Source organism: Arvicola amphibius, chromosome 4 (genome assembly GCF_903992535.2).
Source record: "Arvicola amphibius chromosome 4, mArvAmp1.2, whole genome shotgun sequence".
In the NCBI taxonomy this organism is placed as follows: domain Eukaryota; kingdom Metazoa; phylum Chordata; class Mammalia; order Rodentia; family Cricetidae; genus Arvicola; species Arvicola amphibius.
Genome location: NC_052050.1, coordinates 62,356,954 through 62,376,512, shown reverse-complemented (window position 1 = coordinate 62,376,512; position 19,559 = coordinate 62,356,954). Strand labels below are relative to the sequence as shown.

General features: G+C 45.4%; 2 protein-coding genes across 2 annotated transcripts; both read right to left on the bottom strand.

Annotated features, from left to right (window-relative positions):
- Positions 1–2,685: 2,685 nt before the first annotated feature.
- Positions 2,686–7,056, bottom strand: LOC119813184 (protein RoBo-1-like). Its single transcript, XM_038328351.1, has 6 exons — positions 6,984–7,056; positions 6,377–6,466; positions 6,089–6,190; positions 5,532–5,690; positions 4,578–4,712; positions 2,686–3,004 (listed from the first exon to the last, which is right to left on the bottom strand). Exons 2-6 carry the CDS (start codon positions 6,447–6,449, stop codon positions 2,808–2,810), a joined length of 666 nt encoding a protein of 221 aa, XP_038184279.1. The 5' UTR covers positions 6,450–6,466; positions 6,984–7,056; the 3' UTR covers positions 2,686–2,807.
- An 11,263-nt stretch (positions 7,057–18,319) lies between these two features.
- LOC119811480 (olfactory receptor 11L1) lies at positions 18,320–19,291 on the bottom strand. The gene has a single exon (XM_038325410.1). The coding sequence runs from the start codon at positions 19,289–19,291 to the stop codon at positions 18,320–18,322; it is 972 nt and encodes a 323-aa protein (XP_038181338.1).
- Between the last annotated feature and the right edge of the window lie 268 nt (positions 19,292–19,559).

Below are 19,559 nucleotides of genomic sequence, written 5' to 3'. Positions count from 1 at the left end.
AGGAGGTCCCATTTATTCAATGTTGCCCTTAAAGTCTGTGCAGCTGGGGTTATGCATAGGAAACGGTTCCCTGTGCCCATTTGTTGTAGAGTACTTCCCACTTTCTCCTCTATCAATCTCAATGTGTTCAAATTAATATTGAGGTCTTTAATCCATTTGGACTTGAGTTTTGTGCATGGTGATAGATATGGATCTACTTTCATTCTTCTACAGGTTGACATCCAGTTATGCCAGCACCATTTGTTGAAGATGCCCTCTTTTTTTCCATTGTGTACTTTTGGCTCCTTTATCAAAAATCAGGTGTTCATAGGTTTGTGGTTTAAGATCCGGGTCTTCTATACGATTCCATTGGTCAACTTCTCTGTTCTTATGCCAATACCAAGCCGTTTTCAATACTGTAGCTCTGTAATAGAGTTTGAAGTCAGGGATGGTAATGCCTCCAGAAGTACCTTTATTGTATAAGATTTTTTTGGCTATCCTGGGTTTCTTGTTTTTCCATATAAAGTTGATTATTGTCCTCTCAATCTCTGTGAAGAATTTTAATGGGACCTTGATTGGGATTGCATTGAATCTATAGATTGCTTTTGGTAGAATTGCCATTTTTACTATGTTGATCCTCCCAATCCACGAGCAGGGGAGATCCTTCCATTTTCTGGTATCCTCTTCAATTTCTTTCTTCAAAGACTTAAAGTTCTTGTCAAATAAATCCTTCACTTCCTTGGTTAGCGATACTCCCAGATATCTTATGCTATTTGTGGCTATTGTGAAAGGTGATACTTCTCTGATTTCCCTCTCTGCTTCCTTATCCTTTGTGTATAGGAGGGCGACTGATTTTTTGGAGTTGATCTTGTATCCTGCCACGTTACTGAAGGAGTTTATCAGCTGTAGGAGTTCTTTGGTGGAGTTTTTGGGGTCGCTTATGTATACTATCATATCATCTGCAAATAATGAAAGTTTAACTTCTTCCTTTCCAAATTGAATCCCCTTGATTCCCTTATGTTGTCTTATTGCTATTGCTAGAACTTCAAGCACTATATTGAAGAGATAAGGAGAGAGTGGACAGCCTTGTCGTGTTCCTGAATTTAGTGGGATAGCCTTGAGTTTCTCTCCGTTTAATTTGATGTTAGCTGTCGGCTTGCTGTAAATAGCTTTTATTATATTTAGGAATGACCCTTGTATCCCTAATCTCTCCAAGACCTTTATCATAAAAGGGTGCTGAATTTTGTCAAATGCTTTTTCAGCATCTAATGAGATGACCATATGGTTTTTTTCCTTCAGTTTGTTTATATGATGGATTACATTAATAGATTTTCGTATGTTGAACCAGCCCTGCATCTCTGGGATGAAGCCTACTTGATCGTAATGGATAATTTTTCTAATGTGTTCTTGGATTCGGTTTGCCAGTATTTTATTGAGAATTTTTGCGTCCATGTTCATGAGTGAGATTGGCCTGTAATTCTCTTTCTTGGTTGAGTCTTTGTGTGGTTTAGGTATCAGGGTAACTGTAGCTTCATAGAAGGAATTTGGCAGTGACTCTTGTGTTTCTATATTATGAAATACCTTAAGGAGTATAGGTATTAGGTCTTCTTGGAAGTTCTGGTAGAATTCCGCATTGAAACCATCTGGTCCTGGGCTCTTTTTGGTAGGGAGGTTTCTGATAACAGTTTCTAATTCTTCGCGACTAACAGGACGATTTAGAGCATTTACCTGGTCCTGGTTTAACTTTGGTATATGGTATTTATCTAAAAAACTGTCCATTTCTTTTACATTTTCCAATTTTGTGGCATACAGGCTTTTGTAGTAAGATCTAATGATTTTCTGAATTTCCTCTGTGTCTGTGGTTATGTCCCCCTTTTCATTTCTGATCTTGTTAATTTGCGTGTTCTCCCTCTGCCGTTTGATTAGTTTGGCTAAGGGTTTGTCAATCTTGTTGATTTTAGAAGAGCATTTCTTGTTGACTTTCTCTTTGAGTGTTGCTCAGCCTGCTTCCTTTTATCACACATGATCACCTGCCCAGGGGCAGCGCCGTGCTCAGTTAGCTGGGGCCTCCTGCATCAATCATTATTCAAGAAAATGATCCCACAGACTTGCCTACAGGCTAATATGATGGAGACGGTTCCTCACGGAAATTTCCCTTTCTCCAGGGATGTCTAAGTTTGTGTCAGATTAACAAAAAACCAACCAGCACGTTTGGTTTCACTGTTTTCATTTAGATTATGAAAGAGCAATGCAGAGTGACATCTGAGGGTTCCGAGCTGAAGCAAACCCTTTGCTCCACAGTTGTTAGAACCCCTGTCGGAGGCAGAGACAACACTTAGGCTAATGTGGAAAAGTGCTTCTCTTGGTCTAGAGATGTGTCTCGGGGCGCCACACTTCCTAGCAAGCATGAAGTCTGGGGTTTCTCCAGCATCACACACATACATGTATAGTTGTGCACATGCATGCACATACATACGTACGAATGTTTTTTTCTAGTAGTTTCACAAATTTCTTTCCAATATGAATACATTCCCTTCCCTTCCTTTTTTTTGCCTTTATTCTTTTTTTTTTCCAGTGTTAAATTTATTTAGTTACTGATTTGGTTTTCCTAATTTTTCTGATTAGGATTTCTCATCCTATATATGCAGGGGAAATATTGAAATAGCCATCTCTGTGTATCTCATGATGTTACAAAGTGGACACAGGTTTTCACATAAAGAACAGAGGAGTAGTCACCAGGTTTTATTTGTTCTGTTTTGGAAGTAGCCACCCAGGCATGCCAATGGGTCCATGTGCATAGGGGTGTGAGATTGCCAGTTCATAGAAGATCACAGCAAGAATTTCAGCGGGAGCAGAAAAATGAGAAACGATGAAACAAATTTGGCGGTAGGGTTCCCGTGGTTTGAAACAGGTGAGCTGCATGAGGTTTTGATCTTCATGTTACCGAAGACGGTCATTTCCACTCCGCAGGAGTTTTCAGTTGCACAACCCTTCCCATATATCACTGAATTTGACGTTCCCACACCTAAAAGAAATATCCAGGAGTTATTTCTCCTTATCACCCAGATCCCCTGGGGAAAGAAATGTGCCCAGAATGATCCTAAATAAGGAACCTCTGTTCTGGATGATAAACACGAGAAAAGCTGCCTTCATCATTAGCCGAGCCCCAGGTTAAGGCTCAAGTAACAGCAGCGGGAGTCAGCACGCCTTCTTTACAAGAGATGGACTTAACATATGCAGGAAGGATACCATCTGAATGACCTCATATGTTTGGCTAAATTCTAAATTGTATCTGTGCTCCATCCTAAGTTAGCTATGGAAAATAGCTAAATAATAGGAAATGCCATAGCTCCCCACAAGCTAAAACCCTCCTCTCAAGACCTCTGAGTTCCATGGAGGACTGATACTGTGGGAGCATATGTCTCATTGGATGGCTTCACCTCACCCCTCTCTTCTGTGGGACACCCCATTATTTTCATTCATCTCAACTTATCTAGACAAAGGTTCTTCCCCTACTTACATAGTCTCTTCAACTGCCAACAAATGGCTCTCTCCAGACCTTGGAGAGAGAACCAAATGCTTGGCCTCATATTGCCCTTTGCTCTGCGTGGAAAACACCTTCCAAGATGATCCCCTCCCTCAACTCACTCCAACTACTGGCAGAGTGTCCTTCTGTAAGACCCACTCATGTTATATCAGGACTGGCCTGTGTGGTCAGCAAGATACAAGTGGCTAAGAGGGATGAGATAAGACTCTTGAGAGGGTCTCAAGCACTGAGTGATAAGAAAGGACGGGATACAGGTAATGGACACAAGAATCATGACAGGATATGCATCAGATTGCTTTTCTAGCTTTGATTCTGTCCTGGATTTGTTGTTGGTGCTGTTTTCATTTGTTTGCTTGGGGTGGTGTGTGTGTGTGTGTGTGTGTGTGTGTGTGTGCGCGCGCGTCTTGTGCGCGTGTGTGCATATGATGGATAAATGCCGACACTTATAGTTGATAGGGAAAGTGTAAAAGTCAATATACATCCCCACAGCTTCGGAATGGCTGCTCTAACTGTATAGATGTTCATTGACATGTGTAATCTTTGGATCCAATCATTACATGATGTTTTTTTTTTATTTGTAAGTTCTTTACAATAGAGTTTTAGCTTAAAAATGATATGACACTTCTGAGATTAGACTATAAAATCTATAGCTCCCCTTATCCGTTTGTGCCTCTCTGTCTCATCATTGGCTTGGAGAGAAGCCAATTGATATGCCGTGAGACCACTGCATGAAGAGGAATTGTCACCACCAAAATTATGAGTGAACTAGAAAGAAAATCCTCCACCTGAAGGACTACAGTCTGCTGACAAGTCACACAGTCCTGGGAGACACTCTGAGCCAGAAACAGCGACAGTGCTGGACTCAGGTTCTAGGCAGATCTGCAGAAACTGGGATGCAATGAACATTGACTATTTTCAGCTGCTCAGCTCAGACTCACAGAACTAAATGCTGGGTTCACTATACCCTTGAAGCACATCCAAATCTTAGACAAACAATAAGAAAAAGTAAGCAAGGATATGTACATAAAAATGTCTGAAGAAATACTCATACCTGCGCCGGTAACCTCAATGCACCTTTTCTCTGCCCCTGTGCACTTTAGGGTGGTAACTGAGGAGCATAAATTTGCTTTGTCATTGTAGCAGGCAGGACATTCAACACCATTGGGTGTGGAAGATGGTGCAGGCACTGAATGGAGAGAGAAAGGTTTTCATCTTGGGGAATAGGCAGAAGAAATAGTTGAGGAAATATCTATCAATTACTCATATAATATAGTTTTGCCCTCGTGATTCTATCAAAAAGCATTGCAGCCAGAATGAACTGGAAGGAAGCACAGGAGAAAGGTGAACTGAAAGGAGGCCCAGGAGAAAGATGAGCAGAGGAGGCCCAGGAGAAAGGCCCTGCCATATGAGTGCAGTGAAGGGTCTCACAGGAATCCTGTGCTGTGATTAGCTTCATTAGTTACACTGTTCTCTGCCCTGAAAAAGAGGAGTCCTAGATAATGAGATAAGAGATCATCTGTTTCCTAAAAGTTGCCGATCATAGGGTGAGGAATGAGCCAGGTGTGGTCATGCACACTGTACTTCCAGCTACTCCATTGCAGGCTGAAGTGGGGGATTTACTTAATCTCAGTAAAACAAGTCTGGATGCATGCAAGGCTACATTGCAACAATACAAAAATTTAAGATGAGGAATAAAAAAGACGAGGAACTCTCAACTGGAGGAGCAGAGCAATGCATTTAAACCTAGAGAGTCACTGAAGCTACTTAGAGAATAGACCCAGGACCAATTACTGCTGCCCAGCTGTCACCCAGTCTGTGTATACAACTGTGTACACACAAACCCAAGAGAGGGGCGTGTATCCAACCCAGACCCTTTACCAAGGAAAGCTTCAAGCAAAATGAAAGGCAAGTGTCACAGCTGCAGCCCATCAGCAGAGAGATGCACCCAGGGAAAGGCAGAGGAGCCCTAAGCAGGTGGTGGGGCACAGGCCGGAGCTGTACTCACATGTTAAGTCAGCCTCGTTGCACTTATCCGTTGTGCAGCAGCTGTTTACATATGTAAATGTCTGTTGATTCCCCAGGGTTGCCGAGATTGTCAGGCTACTGCATGTGTTTGAGTCCGCAACACATCCTTTTTGTTTAAATATTCCATCTGTCGGGGAAGCTGTAGAAAATTGAGCCACCAAATAAATTTTCCTCCTGGCTAGTGGTAAAGAACCTGTCCCTTCATGCCCTCTGCCTTGAGTACTGCACTTCTCCCAGAGTCCCTCCATCCGCAATGGTCTGTTTCAGAGAATGAACCAACAGAGGGACATTTATTACTAAGGGAGTGACTGGTGGTAGAGTACATGCTTAGAATGCGTGGTGCCCTAAGTTTGATCCCCAATGGTGTGAAAGTAAGAAGGGAGTCACACCCGAATGGTCCTCATCATGTAGAACCCAGGTCCTACAACAAGCACATGCTCCATCTCCACTGCCTCCCAGAACCCCAGGCCCCCAGTCTCATCCTGGAAGGGAAGCAAGGATAAACTGGAGATGCTCAAGGTGTGAGGGTTGGCTTACATGGTGTGCCAAATCTCTGGATTTCATTGAAGCAGCCTTTAGTGGCTGTACAAACAGCACATGGTGAAATTACACATGGATATACCGTACACTCGTAACTCTCTGCAAGGAAGAAATATCATTTAAAAGATAACCCCAGAGCCATGTAGTTAACATTTCCTAGGAGCCAAGAAGCCGTGAGGGGCTAGACAGACCACTGGAGTCTCATCTGGTTACTTCCCCAGGCTCTTGACTTCTCACCTCACCTCTCTCTTCTTGAGGAGGAAGGAATGCCATGGTTAGTCTTACCCACAGAGCTGACAGTCAAGCTGGTAAAGACAAAGACTGTGAGGAGGCTCTTCAGGCTGGAGGACCAGGCCATGGTGACTCCTGTGAACACTGAATGAGATGTAAGAGGGGACAATGGGGTCAGAGCTACGGGGCTCAGACCTGTAATCCAGCAACCCCCATACCCGACTGTTGTTTGTCTATATAGTCATCCATTCAGTCATTCATTTGTTCATTCACTCATTCTTTCAGGAAGCCAAAATTTATCAAACACTGGCTTTATGCTAGATGTGACCATTTGGAAGGATACAAAACTGGAAAACATTCCATCAAAGCATGGAGGATTGGGAGGGGTTTTTCTTCCCAGGGAAGGAATTTTACCCAAGAGAAATCTTGCATGGGTCCGGAGGGCACTAGATCTCCCTCCACAGTTGACAGGGCTGAGTCAAGAACGGCTCCTCTGGAGAGCTGGTGCAGGCTCTCTATGTGGTAGAAGGTTCTGGGCCATAGTGCTCAAGAGCCATCAGCCCCTTAGCTAAGGACATGGATTCACCACCTCCAAAGTCACCTTTCTCCTCACAGCTGGCCTCCCTCACCAGGTATCACAGCCCACACTGGAAATGCTCACCAAGAAGCAGCCTGCTCTTCTGAAAGGATTGCCTTGAGATGCAGAGGAAGGCCAGGGATCTCACCCGAGAGAGGAAGAGAGGAACACTTCCTCTGCCCTCACTATCACTGGCTTTTATAGGGCAGAGGACCATTTCCTGGTGATTAATGCACAGTAAATAGTATCTTGGCGTGAAGCCAAGAGTACTAAACTTCCTGATCTTCTAGAGAGAGGAGATCCCATGAGAACAGCTCTTCTTGGACTTCCAGTTGGAAAGAGATGGAGGAGGGGAGTAAGGAAGTATAATGGCTCTGTGCCCAAGGTGAGCTACAAAAAAGTTTGGAACACTAGAAAGTTAAAGTGGATACGAGGCTGGCCCACAGCATGTAGCAACCATCTTCCACCTTTCCTTGGGGCAAATTCCTAGTGTTCCCTCTTCCAAGCCTGCATTTCTTCCTAGGGTCGGACCCTGGGATCTATTTAGTTCTCTGCCTACAAGGAGCAGGGTGGTTTCCTCTGCAATTTCACCTTCCCTGTCTATGTTTCTGCCAGCCTCTGGTTAGAGCATCGCTCACCAGCCTTCTTATTTGCAATGGAGAGAAAGGCTAAGCTAGAGGGATCACTCTTCCTCTAGCCTCTGCCAGACCTTGGGCATGTTCTCTCAAACTTCAGGTACCAAGGAGAGGGGAAATCCTCCTTGGGGAACCAGTGTACAGAGTGTTGAAGAAGGTATGGGTTACAGAGAAGGAACAGGGATGTGTGTGTGCCTCAGAGGCTGGAGTGTGGAAGGGATGAGAAAGGACACATGACAGTCACAGAGATGAAGAAATAAGGAAAGACACCTCAGTGGTCACAGAGATTAGCAGAGACATTCCTGGAATTTCTACACAGGCCTGAAATGGAATGGTGTGTGTGTGTGTGTGTGTGTGTGTGTGTGTGTGTGTGTGGTGTTACTAGTGTTCAAAATAAGTTGACCAAACATATCAGGGGTCACAGAGACATGAGATGGGAGAGACTTGCCACGCTCTCAAGGCATACTGAATGAAGATCGTGGGTCCCTAGTGATGAAGCCTACCTCACTTCCTGGTTAGCGAGTGAACCATTGCACAAGATTATGAGGTGGCAGCCAAGACATGCTGTACATTCTACCTCCACCCCAAATACAGCTTAGGCCTTTTCAAATAGTTTGAATCTTGCCTTCCTAAGAAGGAATCCAGTACCCATGCCTTGTGGCATTTCATAGTGTGCCCCCTGCCCCCACACACTCCAATCCTATCACACCCTCACGTCCTCTCCCAGGGGCAAAGTCATAGCTAAAGACTGTATTTTATGGTTCCTGATTGATTCAGCTTAATAAACCCCACTTTATGGAAACAGTGCCTTCCTAATTAGCTGAGGAGAGCAGAGATAAAGATGGCTAACTGCAAATAGGTTATGAGCCAAGAGGCCAGACTTCCAAGTTATGGCCACGTCTGTGTTACATGCTGGTCTGGACTATGCTCAACAGAACAGCTGCAAACTGAGGCCATTGTCATTCATCCACGGAGAATGGAGCGTGGCCTCTATCTACCAAACACCGCAACTCTGACTTCCTGTTCCCAAGGCAGTGTCTCGGAGAGAAGGCTTGCATATAGCAGAGCTTCTTGGAAGAATACCATAGAGGGGCCAAGGAAAGAACACCCTGATGCTGACTAGACCCCCAAGACCAGGGCCAAGAAAAAGAATACTATCAATCCTTGAGAAAAAAACTACCAATCCCCCAGCTTGCCCCAGGATCAGGCCACAGAATCCTACTTATCCCAGGCCACCCCGGAAAGCTCTACCTCCCAAGAAACCCTATATAAAGCCTGCTCAGTTCACCCCTGCTTCTTGTCCCCAGCAAAGGCAGCCACCCTTTGGAGTCTTTCCAAATGAATCCCTTGTGTGAGGTTTGTTGTGAGATGTTACTTTGTGGTATTCTTTGGCTCCATACTGCCAGGATACCTTTCCTCTCAGAGCTGTAACACTCATAGATATCCCCTTGGCTCAAAGAAGTCCCTTGTGTGAGGTTTGTTGTGAGATGTTACTTTGTGGTATTCTTTGGCTCCATACTGCCAGGATACCTTTCCTCTCAGAGCTGTAACACTCATAGATATCCCCTTGGCTCAAAGAAGAGTAGAGATGACACATAGAAAAAACCAAGAGGCATGTCTGTGAAGTGGTGGCGCATGGCTTTAATCTTAGGAGACAGAGGCAGGCGGATCTCTGTGAGTTCAAGGCCAGCCTGCTCTACAGAGTGAATCCTATGACAGGTTACAAAGCTACACAGAGAAACGCTATCTCAAAAAAGCTAAAAAAAAAAAAAAAAAAAAAAAAAAAGAAAAAAAAAAAAGAAAAAACCCAACCTAGAGACTTGACTCTCTTTGATGTGTATCAGATAGATCCCACCTGCTCCACCAAGGGATCTCAGTTCTGTGTCACTCTTGGGACCAGAAATAACATTCTCCCTGACAGCCCAGATAAAGACACTTCTCAGGAGACAGTAACTATGGTCTGGCTCCTGGGAGCAGTCCTGAGAGGGACCCAAGCAGCCTGTTCTTCAGGTGAGTGTGCTGTTCTTAGTTATACAACTCCGGCTCCCCAGAGCTCTCTTCTCCCTGAGTCTCCCAGTTGCACTGCATGGAGCCCAGTTGTGCTGGCTAGTTTTAATTACCAAAACAGCACAGCCTAGAATCTCCTGGGAAGAGAGTTTTAAGGAGGAATTATCAATATCAGATGGGCCTGTGGGTGTGTCCGTGAGGGGTGCTGTCTGTGAGGGGCACTGTCCTGTGGGGGCGCTGTCATCTGTGAGGGACGCTGTCTTTGAGGGGTTCTTTCCTCTGAGAGACCAGGCGGCACTTCGTGTACAGCATTTGCTTCCTGATGAGACCCTGGAATGCTCGAGACCTCAGGCACAGTGGGTACTGAGGGACAGAGTGGGGAAGGAAAAAGAGAGCAGAGTGTTGGTGACCCAGCCCAGCCAGAGCGAACTGCAAAGACAGTAGAGTCGTACTCCATCCAGGGTCTTGACCTGACCCCATCCTTTGGCATAGGTAGGAGCCCAGATCCTCCAGGGCAGGCAGAACAAACCCAACATAAAGGTGTGGCTTCTGACAGGTGGAGGGAGTCATTGATGACAGAGTTACATTGGTGTAAACATCCCCACCTAGTAACCTGTCATCCAAATGGTCACTATGTACTGCTAAGCCAGAGGGAGTCCCTAGCTGAGACCTCATTGTCTTCTTACTTCCCTTCCTTCTTGGTGACATTTTTATCTGGTGTCTTGGAGAGTCACTGGCCACAGTGGGCAAAGGAGAAGCATTCCGGGGCTGATCACCTCCATATCTGGCTATCATTGGTTGCACACAAGGGAAGTGAGGGGCTCTGAAAATTTCCTCTGACCTTGGAAACTTATCTCTCTGTTCCCCATGGTACTAGACATGATGGTACTCCATCCCTGGGAGGCCATGGCTGCTATCAAGCAAGATGAAATTAGGGCTTAAGCCCTGGAATGGCGCCTCTCTACTCCTCTTCTTTGCTTCAGCCCACACTCTTTCCCTTTATTTCCTGACTTCTCCTCTCTAGCCACCCTCACTGATGGTCCCCCTGCTACTTTGGTGAGGATAGGCTCCAATGAATCATTAGGGGAAGCAGAGAGGACCCAGCAGTGCGGGGCAACAGGCCCTGCAGCCTGTTTGCAGCATGGAAGACCAAGCTGGTGAGGGACTTGTGTGATAAGACAAGAAGAGGACTGGAACCACTTCAGAGGGCCATGTTTGGCTTTGCCCTTTTCTGGAATCACCTGGGATGCCTTGGAGGCATAGGGGTTTGTTCTTAGAAGTCCCGCATCTGCTCCTGACTGATGGAAAGGAAGTCTGAGAGAGAGTCTTGCCAACAATTCCCTGATTACACAGTGTAAGGGTTCAGAAGAACATTTGGCTCCCCAGAATGAGGATCTCTCGTCAGACAATCTGGGTTTACATCCTAGTTCTGTGGTGTGACCATCACACAGTGATTCAGGTGCTCTATGCCTCGGTGTCCTCAAAAGCTTCGAGTCTCCCAGGGGCGGCTGTGTGACTTACGCAAGTTATAGGTGAAACACAGCGGTTGTGGCCGGACGTGCAGAAGTCCTCAGAATCTTTAAGATAATTTATTTAGCACCTACTGTGTTTCTTTCCTGTTAGGTAACAATGGACGGGAATACACCTTCTTTTCAAACAAAGAAAGTGAGAGAGCAGAGTAGGGAGTCTCCTGCTGAGCAGTGATACCAAGGGGCATGAGGAAGGGTCATACCTCACCGTGGACAGACAGACAGACATCCAGGGACAGGAGAGGGAACCTAGGAGTCCCTGCCACAGTCCATCATTGACTAAGCTCAAAACTAAGAAGGATCCTACTGCACCAGCCAATACAAGCCCTTGGAGGTCAGGTGGGGAGTCTGGAATGTTCCAGGGGAAAGACAGAAAGTACCTCCACGTATGGGGTGGGGAATCCAATTGAGCACTCCAAAGTGCAGGAGACACAACACAGACCTTCCCAAGAAGGAAATCATGCCTACTGACCCCCCTCCCCCAAGTAGTCCCTGTGCCAGGCAGAGTGAGAAGAGTCACATACCAAGATAAGCAAAAGGAGAGGGAGGGTGGCCTTTTCACCATCACAGGTGAGGGAGGTGGCTTCTGTAACTGGGCATGAAGTGGTTAGGTACACCGTGGGAGGAGGCCATGGGAGCAGATCCAGAGTTGGCAGCTGGGCACAGGAGAGCAGGCCAAGTGAGAGTCCTGGGGTAAAGGCCACCAGCAGTAACCACCTGTCTGTCTGTCTTCCAGACATCTTATCAGTACTGATGCAGACATGGGACACTTATCTACACATTCTTGCTGAACCGCCCTTGACTCTTAGAAACTGAAAGGCAGGCAAGGCAGAGAGCAATTATACTCTAGAAGGTGTTAGTTTTGCTCACTAACGGCAGATCCTTTGCAAAAAAAAAAAAAAAAAAAAAAAAAAAAAAAAAAAAAAAAAAAAAAAAAAACCTTGAGTTCAAGGATAAAGAAAATGCCATCCATGTGCACACGTTTTCAGCCGTACAGACCAACGGGGTAACGCTGTCTGCAGGAAAACAGATACAAGTGGAGATCACCAGACTCAGCAAATTAGCTCCGTACCAGACAGGTCTCACCTTTTCTCTCATTTATTGGCTCTAATCTTTATAGACATATAAAATGATAAATGTACAAATGACAAGAAAGTAAAAGTGAAAGCTTTGAGGAGCAAAGGGGACTAATAGGAGTGGCAAGGCAGGGACAGGGGAGGAGGTGGGGGTGAGAGGTAGAGATTCAAAGGACAAGGATGGAGCCTGCTGTTTCATGAATGCCTTAAGAAACTTTGGGGAATAAAATCCTGAAACATTAGCTCAAGCTTTTTGATCACTTGCAGATGAATAGCTTGACATTTTTGCTAGCAATTTATGCCAGTCGTGCATCTGAATCACAGGTATGAACTCTGTCTATAAGGCTATGGCAACATCTATTTCTTCAGTACAAAGACATCACTTACTTTTCCTGTTCATTATGTGGTTTGCAGAAAGTCTTTTCTGGTTAAAATATCTCTAACAGGCACACAACAAATCCTGCTGGTTCTCCATTCTGTCCAATGCCTGGAGGAGCCTTCCCTGTGCCCTTGCTTTTCACCCTGAAAAGTACAAAGGATCACAAGACACACACACACACATGCACACATACACACACATGCATAGCCTGTCTTCTTTCTAAGCTAGAGAGAAAAATACTTAGTAGAATCCTAATTTCTTATTTGATCAGTCAGTTCATGCCAACCATTCAAACTGATTGTATAAATCTTTATATAACGTCTTAATTTATACATAAGAACAGAGAGCCAAAAAATAAAGAAGCTTCCAGGCCATGACCTCACTGGTTTCCGAGAGGATCACGTAATTCCTACTCGATCAGAATGTTCCTCCTGAATACACCTCAGGCGTTGGCTCCCCTCCACCTCTTGCATAATTGCTGTGTGTAATTTTACAGATAAAGTTTTTGTGGTTCCAGTAACAGTTGTTATTAAATTGTCACACTTTCTGTTTCCACGTGTTGTCCATGGTCAGTACAGATTGTGCCCTTGACGTGGGGCTGGATTTTCACTTAAGAGTCAGTGCGAGTCGATTGTTACAGAAGCAAGTGGAAATTTTATTCAAAACCAGGCTGCTTCCCAGAGATTTCAACAGAGACGACTGTAGAAATTTTTTTTTTCTCATGTGGGTCCAGACGAGTAACAAACAGCAGGGACGGCTGCAAGAGGCATGAAGTGATGTGGACAGGAAATGACCGTGAGTGGCAGTAAGAGATTGCTACGGAGCCGAAGTGAAATGATGGGCCTTAGAAGAGCTCTATGGGGAAAGGGACAGTCAAAGCTTTTCTTTTGACACATGGTCTCACTGGGTATCCCTGGTTGACCTGGAACTCACCACGCAGGCCAGGCTCTGATACTTGGGCATCTCATGAGGAAGGTCGTGAGGACTGGGTGTATTAAATACCAGTAATGACCGAGCGCGGGCCGTGGTTCCTGCCTCCCTAGGCATCTTCACTGATCTGAGTTGGAGCTCTCGTTCTCCTTTGCTCTGTTTTTTTGTTTGTTTTCTTGCTTGCTTTTGAGTGTGTACATGGACGGTTTGCGTGTGTGTATATCTGTGCACCACAGGTACACCTGGTCCCTCGGAACTGCAGGTACAGCTGGCTGTGAGCCACCATATGGGCGCTGAGAATCTAACCCCAGTCCTCAGAGAGCAACAAGCTTGTTAAGTGCTAAGCCCCATCTCCAGCCTCTCTTAATATATTGCCCAAGCTTTAAAGAATTTGGGACCATATGGACAGTTGGAAAGACTGTATAAGTCTGCAAAGACAGTCTGAGAAGTTGTGCAATCAGATAACTTGCTAGTTACCTCTTTGCCTAAAATTGAAAAATTCACCATGTTTCTTTTTCATTAAGGGACGGAATGTGATGGCCAGTTAGTAAAGGGGATGAGTATCTGAGTTTGATCCCCAGAACCACACACAAAAAAAAAGCCTGGTGGTGTGAGCCTGAAATCTCAGCACTAGAAGGCACGCCTGGGGGATCACTGAGGATTAGTGAAGAGACAGCCTACAGGACTTGATGAATTCCAGACCTGTAAGATGGCAGCTATGCAGGGATCTCGGCAGAAGAGATGGGTAGGGGATGGAAGAAGTGTAAGAGTCAAGGGTGATAGATGACCACAGGAAGCAGCATATCCTCCACAGCAGGACAGCTACACATAATGAACTCAGTGCTGTGACACTGTTCACCAGGCCTGCGCAAGCCTGAACTAGGTAGAATCCCAACAGAGAGGAGGGAGGTGGGCATGAAGTTCCACCCCTAGCTGAGGAGCTACTGGCAATTTTTAGCTGTTGGGAGACGAAGGGTCAGTTTTCTCTAACAGTGTAGTCCTCAGTCAGTCAGCCAAACTCCAGTGGAAGACCACACATCCAAGAATGTTGGGAAAGCACAAATTGGCTTTGATGTGGGTGGGAAGGACACAATATTGGGTGGGGCAGAAAGGGGTGGGTCTGGGAAGAGTTGGAGGAGGAAGGTGAATATGATCAAAATACATTGGACCAAATCCTTGAAGAACTAACTAAATATAAAAGAAGAAAGGAAGAGAACAGGTAGATGAAGCCTAAGGAATGATACTTGAGATTTCTTTCTGGCCTCCTCAAACATGCACACACATACACACACACATATGTACACATACAAATGCACACACACACACACACACACACACACAAAAGCAAAGTGCTGTAACTTCAGGTTTGATGATTTGGGCAGTGTAATAAACACATCAATCAAGGTCTTTCAATAATAAATACAAACCTACATCAAAGAACTCCGAGTCGGTGTCTTGTGCAGAAAGTGTAAACAGTGAGACTCGCCCTCATCTGCTGAGGCTAAGCCTCGTGGAACCTGGATAAAAATGCATGTCAGCATAGACCCACAGACATGTCTATCATGCATACAGACTTTACACAAAAAACCAAAAAGCAAGGAAATGAGACATTCTTCATGGCTTTTAAAACCATCTTTAGTAAATACAAAGTTGTTTTTTTTTCTGATAGGATTTAAGGTTAAGGACTTTCATAATCTCTATTATTACTATTTTTTTCTTTTAACTATAGAAAGAGCTGATTCGCCACTCCCAGGTTAACATCTTCATAGGAGTAGTTAGTATTTAAGGCCAGCCTAGGTTACATAGTTAGTTCTAGACCTTGAAATACAACATGAGACCTTGTCTGTGCAAAAAGAAATCAATCAATCATTCAGTCAGCCAATCAATATGTGGGAAAATGTTGATCAGGCCTGTTCTCTGTGGTTCTCATGAGAGTAGAAGGGTTGATTGATTGGCAGTTCAAAGCCAGTATCCTCATTTATCATATAACTGTTGGTAAGATAGAATATTGACTAAAAATCATTGCCAATCACATATTAATAGATGAACTGTTTTATTTTATAACACAATAGCTACTTAACATGGTTAAGTTTAGACATTACAAGCATGTTGGGGGCACAAAAATATCCTTCATAGTAGTGGATGGGCTTTGTCCAAGGTTCTGAACTAGTCTTCCAAATATTTCCATGACTGGAAAACCATCAGATGTCTGAAACTGTTCCTTTAAAAGGATAATACAGGCAGGGAACACCTTTAATGCCAGCACTCGGAGACAGAGGAAGGCAGATCTCTGCGAGCTGAAGGCTAGCCTGGTCTACAAAGCAAGTTCCAGGCCAGTCAAGACTGCATAGTGAGATACTGTCTCAAAAAACAAAACATCTAAAGAACAACAATCCAGTTAGAATGAAAACAAATAGAACTTTTTAATGTGGTCATGGAGGGCTGGAGAGATGGCTCAGTATTTAGGAGCATGTGCTGTGCTTACAAAGGGCCTACGTTTGGTTCCCAGTGTTCACATGGGTGCTCACAGGCATTTCCAGGTCTAGGGGGTCTGATGCCCTCTTCTGACCTCCATGGCTACCAGGCACAGATGTGGCACACATACATATGCACAAGGAAAATATTCACATGCACAAAATAAAGTAATTTAAAAGAAAATGTAAAGTCATCCAATGAAGGGAACTGAGAATTGTGCTAACTTTCAGTCACGTGAGCGCACCTCAGTACAATCTGGGGACACTGGTGTTTTCCTTGGGTGTGATCCCCTGTTGGGCAAGAGAGGTGGTCTCATTAGTGGGCTGGTGTTGGAAGGTGACTCTGATAGTTCAGAACCTGCTGCAACTCAGGCTTCCTGCTCAAGGCCCTGTCTTTCTGATCACCCACCCACCCTGCCTAGTAGAAGCTGAGTATCAACTATGCATGTGAAACCATTAACGTCTGCCACCTCATATTATAGTCTATGCTGTTTAGTGCTTTATTGAGGACACTCTCCTCCACTAGTCTCAGTCCCCTGGAAAACATTTTCTTTAACCTGCTTCTGTCTTGGCACGTAACTCCCTCTCCCCTCAGTTGGGATAAATGCCCATCTTCTAGTCCCCTTTTTCTTACACGCTGTCACCAGAGTCTTCAAATTCAGATCTACTGGTTTTTACTGATCTCTTTTCAGAAAAACAAGCAAACCATTTCCATAAAATGGCATTGAAATGACCTCCCCCGCATCCTTCAATTAATAAAGCATTTCCTGTGGTGTGTTGGCCTATCTGCATTTGCCCACAGTCTCTTTTGCTTCATCTTGGGCTCTGCTCAGCACTTTCAGAAATCATTTCTATTTTTATGTTCTAACAGACCTTCTGCACAGTGTTTAGATGTACCCAGATGCTCAAAACCTGACGATCTACAGAAACACAACCGTCCCTCCGGTAAGACACTTTTTCCTCTCCCTTCAGAAGCTCGTTTCTCAGGACAACTGTTCACCTATGCCCCTGCCTGCGGTTCCTACCGGTCACTCCCTCCTCCACAGTCACCCTTCCCACAAAGAGGCCACCACCCTGCACAGGGATAGCAGCAGTATCTGTTCTGAGATGCTTTGTGAAAGTGTCTCCCTCCTTCTGCCTGCTGGCTGCTGGTGGACAAACACTCCCACCCTTCCAGGACCTGGGAGGTCATGGCAGGAGTCTCCCCACCCCACACGGTGAAGTTTTACTTCTGTTTCCAGGCTGGGTTTCCTTTTCCTTCGTGTCTCATGTTTTGAAGCTCCTTCCTGGCCTGTTCTTCACTTGGTTCTCTGGTTCACATTCTCCACCAGCTTTCTTTGGTGAGTTATATCATTAAACCTAAAATCAAGCCAGTTTCCTCCCCAACATGAGCTCCTGCAGAGGCCCTAACAGTTTTTCCCCCAGGTGTGAAAGGGAAGCAATGTCTCTTTTTCCAATTATCACTGAGATGATTTTTTTTTAAATTCAAAGTTTATCATTCAGTTGTCTGTATGCTATCCTTTGGTGCTAATTTAGACGGATTTAAAAATTCTGTGGACTTTTAACCTGTATGATCCAACTTGGCCTCTCTCCAAACTTTTCTGTGGGCTTGCCAGGTTCCTCCTCCATGCCTTCTTCTGTTCCCAGTGTCTGTCCTCTGCCTGGGGCTCCTCCCAGTCTTCTCAGCCCGCAGTGGAAGTTGAAACCCAGTGTGAACCTCGCTGTCTAAGACCACGAACTGACTGCTTTTCCATGACCCAGCACCAGCTTGTTTGATGGTTTCCACAAACTCAAGTCAGAAGTTCCTTTGTGTTTTTGTTGTTGTTAATGCATTTCTCTTCCCTTCCAGCTTGCAGCATCCATTAAGGAACTGTCTTCCCCGCCTGGTCTTTCTTGTATGTGTCAGACTGTAACACAGACCTGGTACAGGTCAGAGGATTAAAAATACATGCAGGGTAAATGAATAGAGCACTGGGAAAGACTAACAGAGATCTCCTAAGTATCATCTGAATTAAGAAACAAAGGAAGTGGGTAAAGTTGTGAACCCCAAGACATGAAGTTTTATAAATCTTCTCCCACCCCCGTCTTTTTCTTTGTTTCTTTCTTTTCTAGATTGCCATGAATTAAATTAACACCTTAAATTTTTAAGTCATATAAAAAAAGAAATGCTTGGCACTGCGGGCGTTCTTGCTTGTTCTTTCTTACCATGAGGACATTTCAAACTTTTGTCTCTTTTCATTGGTTCTTTGGACAGCGTTTGACTAACACCAGACTTTGTGTCTAAAAGGCCCGTCTAATAGGGCCTTAGAGAAACTTCTGTACCCAAGCTGCACCAATGAGAAGCAAATCCTAGTGCAGACCCCGGAAGTCCCGAGTGTGTGCAGGGTTCCCTACTGGGTGAGGACACCGCCATTCACTTTGGCTCTGTAGACCCCACACTTGAGTCTCATGATTTTTCTAACTGCCTCCTTGAAGTCCCTGTTCCTCAGGCTGTAGATGACCGGGTTCAGCAGCGGAGTGATCACAGTGTAGAAGACGGAAATGACCTTGTTGGTCTCTGGTGCCAAGTGTGCATTTGGGCGCACGTACATGGAGATCATGGTCCCGTAGTAGATGGTGACCACGGCCAGGTGCGAGCCGCAAGTCGAAAACGTCTTCAGCCTGCCGGAAGTGGAAGGGATTCTCAGAATGGAGGACACTATGAAAACGTAGGACATGAGGGTTAGAAGGAAACAGATGCACAGCACAGCAATAGACAGGACAAAGATGGCCATCTCCGTCACATAGACACTGGAGCAGGACAGCTGCATCAGTGGAGGGAGGTCGCAGAAGAAGTGGTTGATGCGGTTGGGCCCACAGAAGTCCAGTTTAGAAATCATCAGGGAAGGCAGGAATCCCGTGCCCACCCCTGTCACCCAGGAGACTGTGACTAGGGCAGCGCAGTTGTCAGGACTCATGAGCTCAGAGTAGTGGAGCGGGCTGCAGATGGCCAGGTACCGGTCATAAGCCATCGCGGCAAGGAGGAAACACTCAGTAGCACCGAAGAACACGAAGAAGTAGAGCTGCGCCATGCAGGCAGGGAAGGACAGCGTGTGGCCCCAGGAGGCCAGGTTGGCCAGCAGCAGGGGCACCGTGGTGGATGTGTACCAGATCTCCAGGAAGGACAGATGTTGGAGGAACGTGTACATGGGAGAGCGCAGGCGCGGGTCTTGGCTCACCACTGTGATGATCACCATGTTGCCTGCGATGGTGAGGAGATAAAAGCACAGAAAAATGGCGAAGAGGAGGGACTGCCACCCAAAAAGGTTCTGGAATCCTAAGAGCTGAAATTCGGTGACCTTGGACAGGTTTTGGGCTTCCATTTCCTGTGAAAGCAGAACATATGTTGAAAAACATAGACTACACAAGGCATAAAGCATTTGCAATTTTTGGTGTCTAGAATGCCAGCGGTTAGTCTTTTAGTAGTTTGAAGCTATTGTATGGGTGTTGTTTGCTTGTTGAACAAAATGCAACTTCTGGGAGGAAGGGTTTATGGGGACTCATAGTTTGCAAGTAGGGAGGGCAGAGTTGGGAGGGTATGGTGGGGAGGTCAGGGTAGGAAGGTCAGGGCAGGGAGAACATGATGGGGAG